The sequence below is a fragment of the Argiope bruennichi genome, chromosome 2, assembly GCF_947563725.1.
Source record: "Argiope bruennichi chromosome 2, qqArgBrue1.1, whole genome shotgun sequence".
Lineage (NCBI taxonomy): Eukaryota > Metazoa > Arthropoda > Arachnida > Araneae > Araneidae > Argiope > Argiope bruennichi.
Genome location: NC_079152.1, coordinates 73,771,751 through 73,787,103, shown reverse-complemented (window position 1 = coordinate 73,787,103; position 15,353 = coordinate 73,771,751). Strand labels below are relative to the sequence as shown.

General features: G+C 29.1%; 2 protein-coding genes across 2 annotated transcripts; both read right to left on the bottom strand.

Moving 5' to 3' along the window:
- On the bottom strand, nt 1-11,715 carry LOC129962219 (mitochondrial protein C2orf69 homolog). Its single transcript, XM_056075958.1, has 4 exons — nt 11,709-11,715; nt 7,970-8,175; nt 2,165-2,206; nt 1-750 (listed from the first exon to the last, which is right to left on the bottom strand). The coding sequence occupies exons 1-4, from the start codon at nt 11,713-11,715 to the stop codon at nt 1-3; spliced, it is 1,005 nt and encodes a 334-aa protein (XP_055931933.1).
- On the bottom strand, nt 8,037-14,885 carry LOC129956451 (cleavage and polyadenylation specificity factor subunit 6-like). Its single transcript, XM_056068336.1, has 2 exons — nt 12,761-14,885; nt 8,037-8,175 (listed from the first exon to the last, which is right to left on the bottom strand). The coding sequence occupies exon 1, from the start codon at nt 14,482-14,484 to the stop codon at nt 12,763-12,765; it is 1,722 nt and encodes a 573-aa protein (XP_055924311.1). The 5' UTR covers nt 14,485-14,885; the 3' UTR covers nt 8,037-8,175; nt 12,761-12,762.
- Nucleotides 14,886-15,353: the final 468 nt, after the last annotated feature.

Below are 15,353 nucleotides of genomic sequence, written 5' to 3'. Positions count from 1 at the left end.
TCATGTAGGTTCTTTGAAAACTTCCAGAACCTCAAAATGTTTATCTAACGAGCGGCATTCATCTTCAAAATGCAGCTTCCTTGTAATATTTGCACCCATTTTAGAGAGAGTGTCTCGAAATATTTTTTCTTCTTTTCCTATTCTTGGTCTTGTGTCACAGTAAACTTGATAAGGTGTGACATGAATATGAACATTTTTCTTTAAATTAGCAAAACTCTGCAGCACAGTTTTATCTGTAACCCATGTACTAGATGAGCCTGAATGGCCTCCTTCTAGCCAATATATATCTGTTATATTGTTAACAAAAAGTTCTAATTCATGGTCTTCATATTGATGTAATGCATGAAATGAATATAAAAACTGGTTTAAAACAACACACCCTTTACTAAAGCCAATGATTATTAAAGGAATTTCTGATAAATTCAGAGGCTTTGGCATAGACAAATTGGCATCACACGTTTCTGACTTTATTTCACAAGATTTCCTTTGCAAAACTGGCCCTATATTAGCTAAGAGTAATCTCAAATGCTTCAGAGCATCAACATTTTTTTCATAAGTAGGTGCCCCAAAATTGTTCACAGTCACAAAATTTTCATAACAACTAAATGTCATCAGTGACATTTTTGATGGCTTAACAATTATTACTTCTTGCTGTGGGAAACGCTTATGCAACAACTCTGCAGTAAATTCAAGATTCCATTTGGAATAGTGCTTATTATCTCGATGTGCAAGCATATTTTCTTCATAATCCTAAAAAAAAAAAAAAAAAAAAAAAGGTTTAGTACAGAATAAAAAATTTAAAAGTAATATAATTTGTATGAATACTAACAATAACCTGATAGAAAGACTAATTTAAAAATCAACTGACTTATCACTTATATAAACTGAAAATTAGCTATAAAAAAAAGCAAAATTGTTTATTTTTAAAGCTTTTTATCAGAGATAAGATTTTCTTAAGTACTTTTAATGTACTCAATGGGATTGACTTGAATTCTAGTAATAAAATTAACTAAAATCAGAACACGGACGAAAAAAAATCAACAGAAACTAGATGCTTTTATCAAACATTTTAATTCTGCAAACAGAATTAATTAAAATAAATTTTAAGATACAAGTTAATTTTTAGAATATGACTTTTTTAAAAAAATAACATTACACTGAAGAGTGACACTTTGTGCCACTCTTTTAGTGTATTATAACTGCATTTGCAATAATTCTTATTAGTAAAATATACAAGGACCATAACTTACTAACCTATTATTATAAATTAACAAAAATTATAAAATTCATTTTAATGTAAAAAAATATTAAAAATCCTAAAAAGTTAAAAATAAAATATTTTAATAGTTAATAATAGATGACAGGTAGTAAAACCTTTCAAGAAGGAATTAACTAGTTTACACAAAAGTAGGCCCTTAATAATTCTTATTTTATTCATCAAAACAACTACAGTTACTAATCAATAAGTGAAAAAAATTCATTTAAAAATTTGTAATTACTTTTTAGAATAATATAAAATACTCAGTATTCAGATAATCTTTTTTATCTGAACATAAATACAGTTCTTTGATGAATTAATGCAATATTACCTTGCTATTAAAAAAAAAATGTTCAAATTAACAGCTTACAAACAGAAAACATTATATTGTATCAAGAATTTCAATATGCAGTATCAATATATTTCAAATGCACACTTTTTTTTTTTTTTTTTAAAGTAAATTAAAGTTTTTCTAAGGGCCATAAACCTCTACAATTTTATAATACAAGGATACAATGAAGGTGCACAGTGCTTTCTTGTTTTTGGCAGTTTGCATGAACACCTTGGAAGTATGGGAAAACAAAGGCTTATTGACCTTTTAAACTTATTGTGGAAAAAAGGACGTTTACCACAGGAAAAGGAAAAAGGCCATCATTATTCCAATTAAAAAGCCCAACAAGAATTCTTGCTACCCTGAGGATTTTAGACCAATAGCACTTACATGTACAACTAGCAAGGTAATGGAGAAAATGATCCTGATTCAACGATAATTCTTCCTAAACCAAAACAATCTTATGCTTTGTGAGCAATATGGCTTTCGAAGGGGCCACAATACCAATGACCAAGTTCTTTTTTTTGCACAGACAATCAGAGATGGCCATAACCACAAGCCAACACATCACATACCGTAGCTGCTTTTTTAGATCTTACAAAAGCCTTTGATAGAGTCTGGAAAACAAAAATTAATCATTAAACTGCATAATAGCTTCAACATTCGAGGCAATACTTGGGCATGGATCTCAGATTATTTACAACAGATATTTATCAGGGTTAGGTTCAATAAGACACTTTCAAACATTTTTCATCTTAGTCAAGGTGTCCCTCAGTATACAGTGCTTAGTCCAACACTATTTTCTATGTTTTTAGCAGGTGCAGAAAAAGTGATCTCTATTGGAACACACATTGTTATGTTTGCTGATGACATTACTCTTTGGTGCTCTGGATTTGATATAAACTCCCAGAATCCAAACTCAATGAGTCTTTGAAGGCATTGTCCAAGTTTGCTGCAGAACTTAAACTCAAATTTAACCCTGCCAAATCGATTACCACCTTTTTTACAACCAATAAACATTTATACAACTACAAACCAAAATTGAAGCTTGAAAATCAAGAACTTGCCTATGAAAAACACCAAAAATACTTAGGATTTGTTTTAGATTCTGAACTTACAAGTAATAAACACATTGATTACATCATCTCAAAAGCAAGAAAACAATTAAATATCTTTAAATATATTACAGGTAGAGACTGGGGAGCTGATGCCACTACCCTTAGAACTACTTATCTAGCTATCATCCGACCTTTACTTGAATATGGATTCCCAATTTATTGCTGTGCCTCCAATTCCAACTTGAACAGGTACAACTGAGTGCAGCTCGTATAATAACTGGTCTGAAACGAAGTTGCCCCTCAGATATTGTCCTTTATGAAACTGACTTAAAACCTCCCCATGTTAGAAGACATGCCAACCTTATCAAATATTACCACTAACGCTCCAGTTATGGCATTCAAAACAACACCTCAAAATACCTAAGTAATTAGACTAACCTCCAGTCTCGAGAAAAATAATCCCTTTAGTCAAGTTTTGTCTCAGAATGTAATTCCTAAAAATGCAGAGCCACATTCACTTCATTCCTGTATGAAAGGAGGAGATAAATAATAATAATAATCGCATTTTATTTCCATCAGATATCCGTCTTCGGTTTTCCCAATGGTGAAGAGTTCCCTATCACCCAATAGCTTCTCAGCTACACTACCTCAATGGTCTCCACTCAATAGTGAGAGTGTCCATTAAGAATCCATCTTTGTGCACGACTGCAGCTACACTGGCTGAAGTACACATGGGTTTGACAATGACAATGGTTGCTGGTGATTGATTGTTTCTTGATAACTTGAGAAATCTCTTCATAAGGGGGAAAAAAGTTTAACATCCGGATGTTTTGAACATTCCTCTCCGATGAAGACATAACAGAACTATTTGAAACGTAGGAACACACATCTGTGTCCCCTACCTGGCTAGCAACAATGACTCTCCTAGTAAAAAGGATCCACATCTGGCAATTTGTATACACTTAACTATGCAAGGGAAGAGGGGAGACGTTACATCTGGTCTGAATGCAAATTACCATGTGGAAAGAGGGGAAACTTTAAAATATGCCTTTTTAAAAATCCAATTCACAATATAATAAAAGTGTTTATAACTGTGACCATATATAAAAATAAAAAATCTATTAATTCACATGCTTTACAACTTTTCTTTATAATTTATCTTTGATTCTTTATTATAGAGTAGTATTAATATACAAAAAGAGAAAGTTTTCACTGTTAGATGAAGAAAATTACTCCCAGATAACCATTTGTTTAAATTCCGTTTCATTTGATCATTCACTGCAGTTGTAATAATTGGCCATCTATAAAAATGCAATCTGAAAAAGGGGGAAAAATCCTTGTGTTTTCCCTGTATCTATATGCAATATTAAGAAATAATGTGTGGTTATAATGGAACATGTATACTCCATAATTTTAATGAGTGGAAGAAGCAAGGACAGGAAGCAATATTTTAAGATTCAAAATAATAATATAATTAAAAGAATATTTATATTTCCATACAGATAAAAACAATTTCATTGTCTTGAATTTAGCAAGACAAAATTTATATTATATGGAGGGAAGGGGAGGAAATTGATTACCTATCATGCTCTTTGATTGTAAATCATAAAATTGACTCTCTGGTGAAATAAAATATTAAATAACATTTTTTGATATAGTTATACAAATCATTTAAAGATTACTTAACAAAAAGCATTACAAAGCAAGATTACTTTATTTTTACTTATTTATTCATACATTTACCATAATTTTTTGCAAATTTTTCAATCCTCACTAATTATTTTTTCATTTTCCTGAACTTTTTTTCCACTTTTCTAAAGCTTTAAAATATCTCACACATGCTTATTTAGCATCATTAATTCTTGAATAGCCAATAAAATATGAACAGTATAATTCAACAATATTTCAATGTTTTTTTTTTTCATAACATCTTTGTCTAAGTAAACAAATATGATCAAGCTTTAAATTACTTTTATTCAATGTATATACGGAAAACTGAGAATCAATCAGTAAGAAGTTTTCTGAAACCTTCAAAAAAATTAAATAATGGAAAGGAGTTTAATTTCAAAATAACTGCTCCATAAAATACAAATTTATATAATTTTAAATGTACAAATGAATCAAATTTTTGATTTGAATATTCACTGGGTAAAACATTTTAAAGCAAATTAGCAATAGAAAACCATTATTTTACATGCAAAAAAAAAAAAAAAAAAAAAGTGAGAACATTTTAAATTTTTGTCTATTTTTCTTTTTGATTGTTATGAAAAATAATTCTAGTGAAGTTTCGTCTAAATTTAATATTAACTGCATTGAATCTTCAGATTATGCAGTTTATTTCTTAATCTATAAACCTAAAACAAATAATTTAAAATAAATCCATAACAAACAAAAATATTGCAATCGAAGTTCTTTTAGGAATTAAAATAAATATAAAGAATAAATATTAATACTGCATAAAAGATATATCAAAATTAAAACCATAAATTGGTCAACATATTTTGCATTACTTCTAGTAGTTAAGTTTACTTTTAGGTTTATCCAAATTAATGATAATAATAATAAGGAAATTTTAGAGAGGGAAAGAAGGGTTTCAATTTTGGTAATAGCTTCATTTAAATCCCGCCCCCAAACAACTGGAAAACCTGTGTAAACAGCAAAATATTTTGATAGAGATAACTTTACTCATCAAATATAAGATTTAAAACTGAAGTTTTAATATTAGCAAATATTACAAAGATTAGAAATAAAAGGAGAAAAGTTTATAAAAAGTAAATTTTGGTACACTATGCAGCTGTTGGACAAATTATAATACGGCAGATTTTTTTTTTTTTTTTTTTTTAAATTAAATTTTGTATGTATTTTTATTTAAAACTACTATGTAACAATTTTTGTACAATATCTGCGTTATCAAGATTCAAGGATATTCTATCCGATCATCTATATATATAATATTTGTAATTAAAAATTCAAAAAAAATTTGGGAATTTCAACTTTTAAAAAGTAAAATATTCAGAATTCTGGATATATCTGTATTACAAGTCATACTTCTGAACTAAATATTGTTTTGAAGTTAAAAGCACACAAAAGCATTTTTAATCAATTTCATTTTTATACGAAAGCCTGTAATTTAATACATTTTTAAACACACTTTCCATCAAAATTAAAGCATTTGTTGCATTGTATAATCAGTTTTTATGCTTCATTTTCATATAAATTTGTTGCCAAATATGATACCCACTATAGCATGGCCATTTTAAAGCCATCATCAAAATGGCACATCAAGATGGGTTTTTAAAATGAAAGAATAAATGGTAATCAATAAGCATTAGAATAGAACTAAATGGAGAATGATTAGCTACATTGACATGAAATAATTTCTTTACTAAGCATGGTATGCATTTTGTTTTGGTACATCACACAGTATAATACCTCACAATAAATTTCAGAATTTGTTGTTCCAGAAGAAGGGGGAGGGGAGGGGACTGCAAGCAACACCTCTTTCCTATACCAAAACGTAGAACATGATTTTTTTTAAGGCTTATATTGTTGAAAGCTATTATTCCATACATATATTTTTTTTAAAAATCCTGGCATAATGTAAACCACCAATGCTTCATCACCTGCAAACTGTTAGGTTAAAAAAAAAAAAAAAAAAAAAAAAAAAATCTTGGATTGCTCAAGGAAAATCAACAGATTGATTAAATGTTTAGGTTTAAAACTTGAGGAAACTCATTAGAAAAAATGAAATTGTAAAGCACTGCTCTCTAACTTTTCCCATCAATATATTCTGCAGAAGTAATTGGTACTAATGGAAATTTGCTAACTTCATTCCATATCATGTGCTCATCTGTAAATGCTGAAACACATTTTCTTACTTGAAATGAAATGCTGAAACATATTTCTTTTTTACCATTCTTTTGTTCATAATGTTTTCTACATTTTATTGATCTACCAATAAATTTCAGTCATTTCTTTTTACAAACAAAACAGAAAACAAAAGTATTTCAAAATTAATGAGATTTTCAACTGACCACAGAATTTTAAATATTTACATAAACACAGTTAAATTCTTCTTTATTGCTGCCTGTAGCTTACTAACAGATGCAGGTACTCAATGCATATTGTCGATAATAGACAAATTTCAAAACAGTACTAATTAAAAAATGCCTCATAAAAACACCCTGAAATAATTTTTTTATGAACAATTTCAACTGCCCTATAGTATTTATTAAGTAGATCTCAAACAACAAGAGAGTACTTGAGCAACATAGAGACATTTATAGGAACATCATGTTCTTATATCTGTTATAAAAACTATAACACCTATTGGAACACAGTTCCTATAGCAGTTATAGGAACTATAACACCTATAGGAACACAGTGTTTAATTAATATCTCTGGAGATCAATACCCACAATATGGAGATAAGATTAATAATGACCAAAACCTCATTTTTGCCCATAAAGAAATCATTCCTGTAATACATGGAATATGAAAAAGATATTACACATCTCACTGAAAAGAACTTTCGTTAAATATTTCTGAAAACCATTTAATATTTCCCCAATACGAGAAAAGAAGGAGAAATAAATGGATTTGCTCCTAGGACATTTGAAGGTTATAAGAAAAGAAATATGAAAACAGTTGTTCATGAAAATATTACTTAAATGCATTTAAATTGAAATGTTCAAATGAAGCAAATATAAATTGAGTTACATATTTTACTTGATTTTAATATTCATAGATTGTGAATGATAGAAAAAAAAAAATGTTTGAATAAATTTATAGTCAATTGTAAAAGAAAGCAAAGTTAAATAAATAAATAAATAAATAGAAGAGGGTAAAATCATATGGAATTAATATTTAATTTTAAAAATCATTCAAGTGAAGAATATTTTTTCCATTAATAAATGAACAACTAAAATAAAATACAAATATGCAGAAATATGATGTTGGGCAATGAAATTAAGGAAAATATTTTTAAAAACATTACTGTCATTTCTAACAATAAACAGACTGGTATTTAATCAGTACACTAGAACTAACAATGAAAAAGAGCCATCTGATTGTTCATGTTAGGTTTAATACTAACATTTATAACTTGTAACAACTACTTTAATGTTTAAAAAAATTAATAAAAAATGAGATGAAAATCTATTCCATACACAATTACTATCAATAAATCTTACTTTTTGACAAATGAATAATCGATTCTGTTCCTGAGATAAACATTTCATTCGTATAAAAAAAAAAAAAAAGAATATGCATAAAAGTCAGTTTTGAACAGAAATTTATTAATAAAAAAATATTATTACTTACTTGCATATCACCTCCAAAAAATACAACACATCCCACAGGTGAATGAGAAACAGAAGGATAGTAAATTATATCATTGCTTCTATTTTGGTAACCATCCACTTTACCTAATTTAATAGGTCTTCCAGCTATTGAAACTGCCATGCTAGCAAAGCATAGAATATTTTTCCAGATTCTTGAAATACCAGTCATGTGGTAATCAACATTACCTGAAAAACAAAATGATATCAGATTTATAAGCATTTGAAGTACTTTTAAGATTTATTTATAGCAAAAGTTTCTTTTTTTTTTTTAACTAACATAAAGCTTAGTTGAGAAATTAAATTATTTATATATAAAAAAAAAAAGATTTTTATATAATAATTTTACCAAAGTAACATTTTCTAGAACATTCAAACTGAATAGTTGACACTGTTTTTTAAACATAACAAAATAATATTTTCATGAACATTATTACAAAGAATTCATCAACATAGAAAAATAAAGTTATTTTAAAATATATATACGTTTACAATTTTTCACAAACTGAACATGTGGAAATTTCCACCTATGTAATTTAAGTATATCGGAAAATTTGATGAAAATTTAAGAAAACACATTTTTAAAATCGATATACACATTCACTGTAACCAAATGTGAACGCAAAAGAAAATTTTAAATTTTCATTCAGACAGAATATTTTTTCAAAATAAGTCAGAATTAACATTAACAGAAATATTCTTTTACACAGAAATACAAGACATTTCAAAATAAAAGTAGGTTCACCATATTAATAGCTGCGATATTTCATACAAATTATTTGACAAATGGTTTATATAACCAATTTAGCTAAATTTCTTTATGATTTTAATAATCTAGGAAAAAAATTTGATTTTTTTTAAAAATTCAACTGTTGCATCATATAAAGTTCAATTTTCATACCAAAAATAAATTTTTTATGAATGCAAATAATAAACTAACATGTTAATTTTGTGTAATACATAAAAGAAAATGAATGACAGTAAAAAAAATAATAATAATAATCTGCCTTTTAATACATTTAGAAAGAAAGAAAGGGAAAAAAAAAAAAAAAAAGACAGTTTTCTTTTTAAAAAAATCATGTTTGATATTTTCTTTAATCATAGTTTTAGCACAAAAGGAAAAAAAAAATAAATAACAATTTTATTTTTACATCTATTACACCTTAAAGAAATTAGGTGCAATTTATAAATTATCACAAAATGACTTTTCTTTAAGGCAAAAAATTATCAAAATGAACTGTTAAATAACAAAGGAAAATTTTAAAAAGAAATTAAAGATATCCCAGTTTTATGAATTAAATTTTATATGAAAACCATAACAACTTTTCCATATTAAAACATATAAATCCTAGCTTAACATACAGGCTAAAATTACTTAACTTACATTGCATATGAAATCTAACACTGAAAAAAGTTTGTTATATTCTACAAAATTTATGTTAAAAAAATATTTTTTATAACAATATAACAAAGATTTTTTTTTTTTTTTTAGTTGTATAACATACCACCATGCAATAACAAACAGGCATAAAAAGAGTAGGAAGCATCTTACTATTTTATGAAATCCTAATATCAAAACAACATTGAAGAAATTAAGGATAACATATTTCTAAGTATGTACTAAACTTTTATTTTTGAACCAGATTGGCAACAGGTGCTTTTTTTTTTTTAATACCAAATAATGAATTTTAAATAGTGAAATCATTGGGGAAAATTTTAACAGATTATTCAAGTTACATTAATTCAAAAGTAACTTAATGAACCTTCCCTTACTTATTGAAATGATATTATCATCTTCACGATGTCTCAAATATATGCAAAGGTATATATTAAACACATACTACTCATTAGTAATATTGATTATTTAATAATGCAAACATATACAATTACTCAAATGAAATCTTGAATTGTTAGATGATTTTAGCTTTTATATTAAGAGATTGCTATAAAAAAGTTGATGAAATGCAACACAAAATCTAGAATTGCCAATCTAGGTTCTTGCAAAAATTTAATAGGAAAAAGAATGCTACCTATTTAAAGAGATTTGGTGCCAATATTCAAGATATTCCTTTTAATTATTTTTCTTTCTTATGATATTAGCATGCATTATACTCTAAGCTAACCAGCAGTACAATCATTAATGACAACACATAAACTTACTTAGTTCTACAATGGCTCTTACAACAGGAGATGCAAAAATGTGAAAGAATAAAATGAAGCAAGACAAGGATAGAAATAAAAGAACACAAAACCACACCCTAATTTAAGCATACAGAATACTTAAAAACAAAACTGATAATACAGAATTTACAAAGCAAGGTTTGAAAAAATCCTCATTAAGGTTTTGAAAAAAATAAACAAAATGACACTCTGTATGATAGAAATATAAGAAATCAAGTTTAAATCCTTTAAATAACAAATGGATATTTACACAATTAAAGATCTGTTTAGATATTTATTTTTTAGGCTAAAAACCTCATATGGTTATTTAAAAAAAATTATAAAAATGATTTTTAAAACAAATTAAAAAACAAGGAATATAACTGTTACAATGGATGAACAAGAACATAAATACACTGTTTATGTATTTCATAATTGCATCCCTTGACAACAATAGAAAAATCTGCGATGAAAGATACAGTCAAAGGGAATACTGATAACAATAACTAGCATTGTATATACTTTTTGTAACACTACTACTTTTCTTATATCATACATATCAAATATCACATTTTAAATAAAATAAAGAAAAACAGAATTTACATTTTACAAATACACATCATACATAAAAAGCAAGACCTTACCTTAATTTTTGATACACAAGTCATACAATCATTTCTTTTTCAGTTAGCTTCAGCACATAGACTTGTCCTCAATACATTAGGCAAGATGAATAACATAATTAGTAGGAGAAAAGAATTAAATATGTGTAATGCACAGTTTGATACTGGACTAAAAAGAGAAATAAAATGTAACATCCAAACAACAAAAAAAAGTCATTTATGGTAAAATGTGTAGGAAGCATAATTTTTTGTCACAAAGCTAACATGTTTTAATGATATTCCAGTGTAGATGAAGTATAATCCTTTTTGGCAATTTGCTTCATTTGACAAAGGAATAAGTAGGTAATCAAGATCTCATTGAATGCCAGAAAAAAATTTGTAGCAAAAACAATCAAGTTATGAAGCAAGCCAAAAAAATGTGTAAATGGGATTATACTGCATCGATGACCAGCTTTCAAAAAGCTACTTTAAACAAATTTATTATTTTAGATTTACAAAACTTTAAAAAAGTTTCTAGCTTCCAAATGGAGCAACATGTAAAAAGGGAGGAATGTCTCAAAGGTATTCTCAAATAAAAATAAATGAAGTTAACAATATTTTGATTTGCAGCAGGATCTTCAAAATAAACAATTTTTTTTTAAAAAATACATTCCTTGATACATAACAAAAACCAAGCTGATTATTTTTTTTTCCTGGACAGATTACAAAAAAGTAATACTCACAATCTACTATTTATTATATTTATAGAATCCATTTTTAAGCAAATTTCAACACAATATTTGTTCATAATTTGAAATTATACAAAGCTATACACTTAAAACAGGATCAAGTTAATTTATTTTGCTCAAAAATTAAGTAATAAAAAAAATCTTAAAAAAATATCATACAATTTCAATACTTTAAAATTAACAATTAATAATGCACTTACAACATACTCACCCAACATCTTTATGCATATGGAATACAGAAATGAAAAAAACTCCTGACACAGCCTAAATAATCATCGCCTAATTGTTTTATGTTGATTGCAATAATCTGTGTTAAAGGATTACATACTCCAACCTTGAGAAGAATTTATTAAAATAACAGTGAAATTGTATTTAAAGATTCACAAATAAAATTAAAGTAATATAACAAGTTTATATTATACAAAGAAAAATTACATCTCCATCATCCTTGAATGCAGATTTCCAGCGAAGAGCTTCTCCATTGGATTCTTTTGGACTTGAAAATGCTGCAAAGCTCAATAATTAACAGATGAATTATTTCAATACAACATTCATGAAGATTTTCCTGAATGATATTTAATCATATTTTTTTTTTTCTGTTGTGTTAACAAATTTTGTTGGCAAATGTGAACAAGAAAAAAAAAAGTATATTCCAAATACAAGTTTGAAATAATTTTTAAATACATATTTAAAGTGCACTCAAAAGCTCCCAAACTTAGTAGACATCCAAACTGTATTAAAATAAAACATTTAACCCAAATCAATTACATAACTCATGTAAGTGTCCTAATTAAATTTTAGATTAATGACATAAAATGATTTTTTCTTACAAATCAATGAAAAAATATTCTTTTAAAATACAAATAAAAATATCTTTTGTTTTTATGAACAAAACTCAGATTAATGAAAAATAATCAAATGTAATAATTTAAAATGGTGGTCAAATGATGGATTAAGTAAAACTTCCTTGGCATACATGAATTTACAATGTTAAATGACAATACAAAAAGGCAGTAAAATACCACATACATAAATAACTTTACAATCAAATGATTATTTTCCAAGTTTTTATTTCATTTCCAGGGATACAAGAACCTTTTTCGAGACATATGCGGAATGATTTTAAAAAACAAAGCATGACATTCGACTACAATTCAGATTATAGAAACAATCAACAAATACTAGAGATTGAGGAAAAATCATAACTAGAATTACATGTAGTTAAAAAGTTTAAGGAAGAGAGGGAAAAAAAGAGAAAATTACATTCAATGACGACTGCTTCTGCGATCTCTATCATGGTCACGATCCTTGTCTCGATAGCGATCGTCATGATAACGATCCCTTTCTCGGCTTCTATCTCTGTATTCTCGATCTCGGCTACGGGATCTATCTCTTCTGCTAGACTTCTCTCTCCTTGAAGAACGCTCTCTTGATCTTTCACGTTCCCGAGAACGTGCTCTTTCCTTACTTCTGGATCCATACGACTTGGATTCAATACCATGCAGAGTATCCTGAAGAGAACTGATCAAGATTTTACATCTTTCATCATTAGCCACCTTTGACTGCTTAATCAACGAAATTGCTGTAACCAAGGTTTCAATAGCACTTGCATAATCTGCTGCACTAGCATCAGCTACTGCTCTTGCAATGGCACTGCTGGACACAGTACGATTACGTGACATGATTTCTTCAAATTCTTGATCACTTATTGCAGGAGCTGATGATTCAGTTCCTCTATCACCTACAGATCGATAATCAGAAAACTGAACAGGAGGAGGACGAGTATACAAGTCTCCACCTTGGGATGTCGGAGCAAGACCAGGAGGGACACCTTGTTGATGAAAGAAGGCTGGATTAATATGTGGACTAGGTATAGGTGGTGCTGGAGGTGGTATAGAAGGAGGTATTCCTTGTCCTGGAGCAGGTACTGGTGGAGGTGGTCTGTTTGGAGGGCCAACTGGTTGAGGTGGAATGCTAACATGTTGTGGTGGAGGCTGACTAAGTTGTCTTTCCCACTCATTACTCGGAGGCGGTCCACGAGTATCAGGTGGTGGAACACTTCTTGGTCCTACTGGGGGCATAGGCCCTCTTGGAGGAGGAAGTCTCATATTGTTAGGTGGTGGAGGGCCAGGTCTAACAGGAGGAGGTGCTTGTAATCCAGGTGGTGGTGGAGGAGCACCAGTATTAATTTGTGGTGCACTAGGACGAGTTGGAGGTGGTGGCATTTGATGAATTTGAGGGGGAGGAGCCGATATCCAGGGTGTTCGCCCTGGCTGATATTGAGGTGGTGGAGGACCCTGTGGAGGTGGATGAACATGTGGCCCGGTAGGAATGCGCTGTTGTTGTTGATAATTCTGAGGAGTATTATTTCGACTCCTTGATCTTTCTTGCTGCATGGATCTATTATCAGCACGCATATCTCTACTGTCACGATCACGTTCCCTATCTCTGTCTCTACTTCGTCGTTCATTAGAATTTTCATGTCGATTACCCCCACCATGGCCACCTTTCCTTGACTGCAACTCAAAATAATTCAAATTCTGTCGAGTACAGGCAGTTACAGCAGGATTTTGACCGTGTATTTCTTTTTTAGGAAATTTTTCCATTAGCGTCATTAATGATTTCTCAGATCGAAGAGCAACAACGCAAAACCCTTTAGACTGACCATTGGCACGATTTTCATAGAATTTTATTTCCAAAATATCATTTACCCCAAGACTCTGCATAGCTTCGGTCAGATCTTGATCCGTTGTCCACCATGTCAAATTCCCGACATAAACAGCATAGCGTTTACCGGTATGCTTAGAATGGTGAGGAGGTGAACTACCAGCAGATGAGGGCCTGCCTTCATTATTATGATGATCATCCGATGGTGCAGTTATGACATCATCATAGAGATCTACATTAGTGTCATGATTGTAATCATTCTCTTGATTGAAATCATGGTCTATGTCATCAGCATATAAATCTATATCGGCGTCCGCCATTTGCAAATAATACCACTATGAAAATTAGTCAAAAATGTTTAACTAACGAAAACTTTACACAAAATTAAGCACGTTACGGCCAATGATTTTGTTATTGATACAGTTTACAATTCTCGAGACAACAGACATATATCAATGTTTTTCACGAGCAAGTTAATACTGCACAGTACAAAGAAAATGGCGGTTACGAGACTTCAGTACTTTTAAATGTTCGTACTCACCTCAAGCATAGTTCAAGTGAAGGAGATTAAAATATTTTCTTTCCACACTCAGATACTGTATTTTTATTCCAAAGAATAATGCCGGATAACATTTATTAAAATATAGAATCAAAATTGCGGATGCTTCGCTAATCTACCAACGCATTTCACTCCATTCCACTTTATTTTATTATTTTTTTTGTTATTGTTTATTTCGTATTAATTTATTAGTGGCTTGTACTATGGAAAGAAAGTAAAAATCTACACATAGATTAAAATATTAAAAAAATCTCTACTTTTCACCAAATTCATATTTTTTAATTTTATAAAACTGCTGAAGCACATTATTTTTCCTTATGTATTTGGCTAAATACCATATAATTCAAATCAATTTTACTTACTGTGAAAGAAGTTAAGTGAAGTGATATTCCAGCCGACAGCAAAATAGAGGGTAGAGTTAACCGGAGGACGTATTGGAGGATCAAGCTAGGTTCCAATTAGTGCCTGTAGACGGCGCCAGCAGTCTACAGCCATCTATAGGCGCTAACAAGAACTATCCCAATTGCAGGATTAGCTATAATAGGGGTTATATGAATTGGCAAATATGCACATTTGTGGCGAATTATGCCAATCTTTTTCTTTTCCTATTAAGCGATTTTGTTTGTTTTT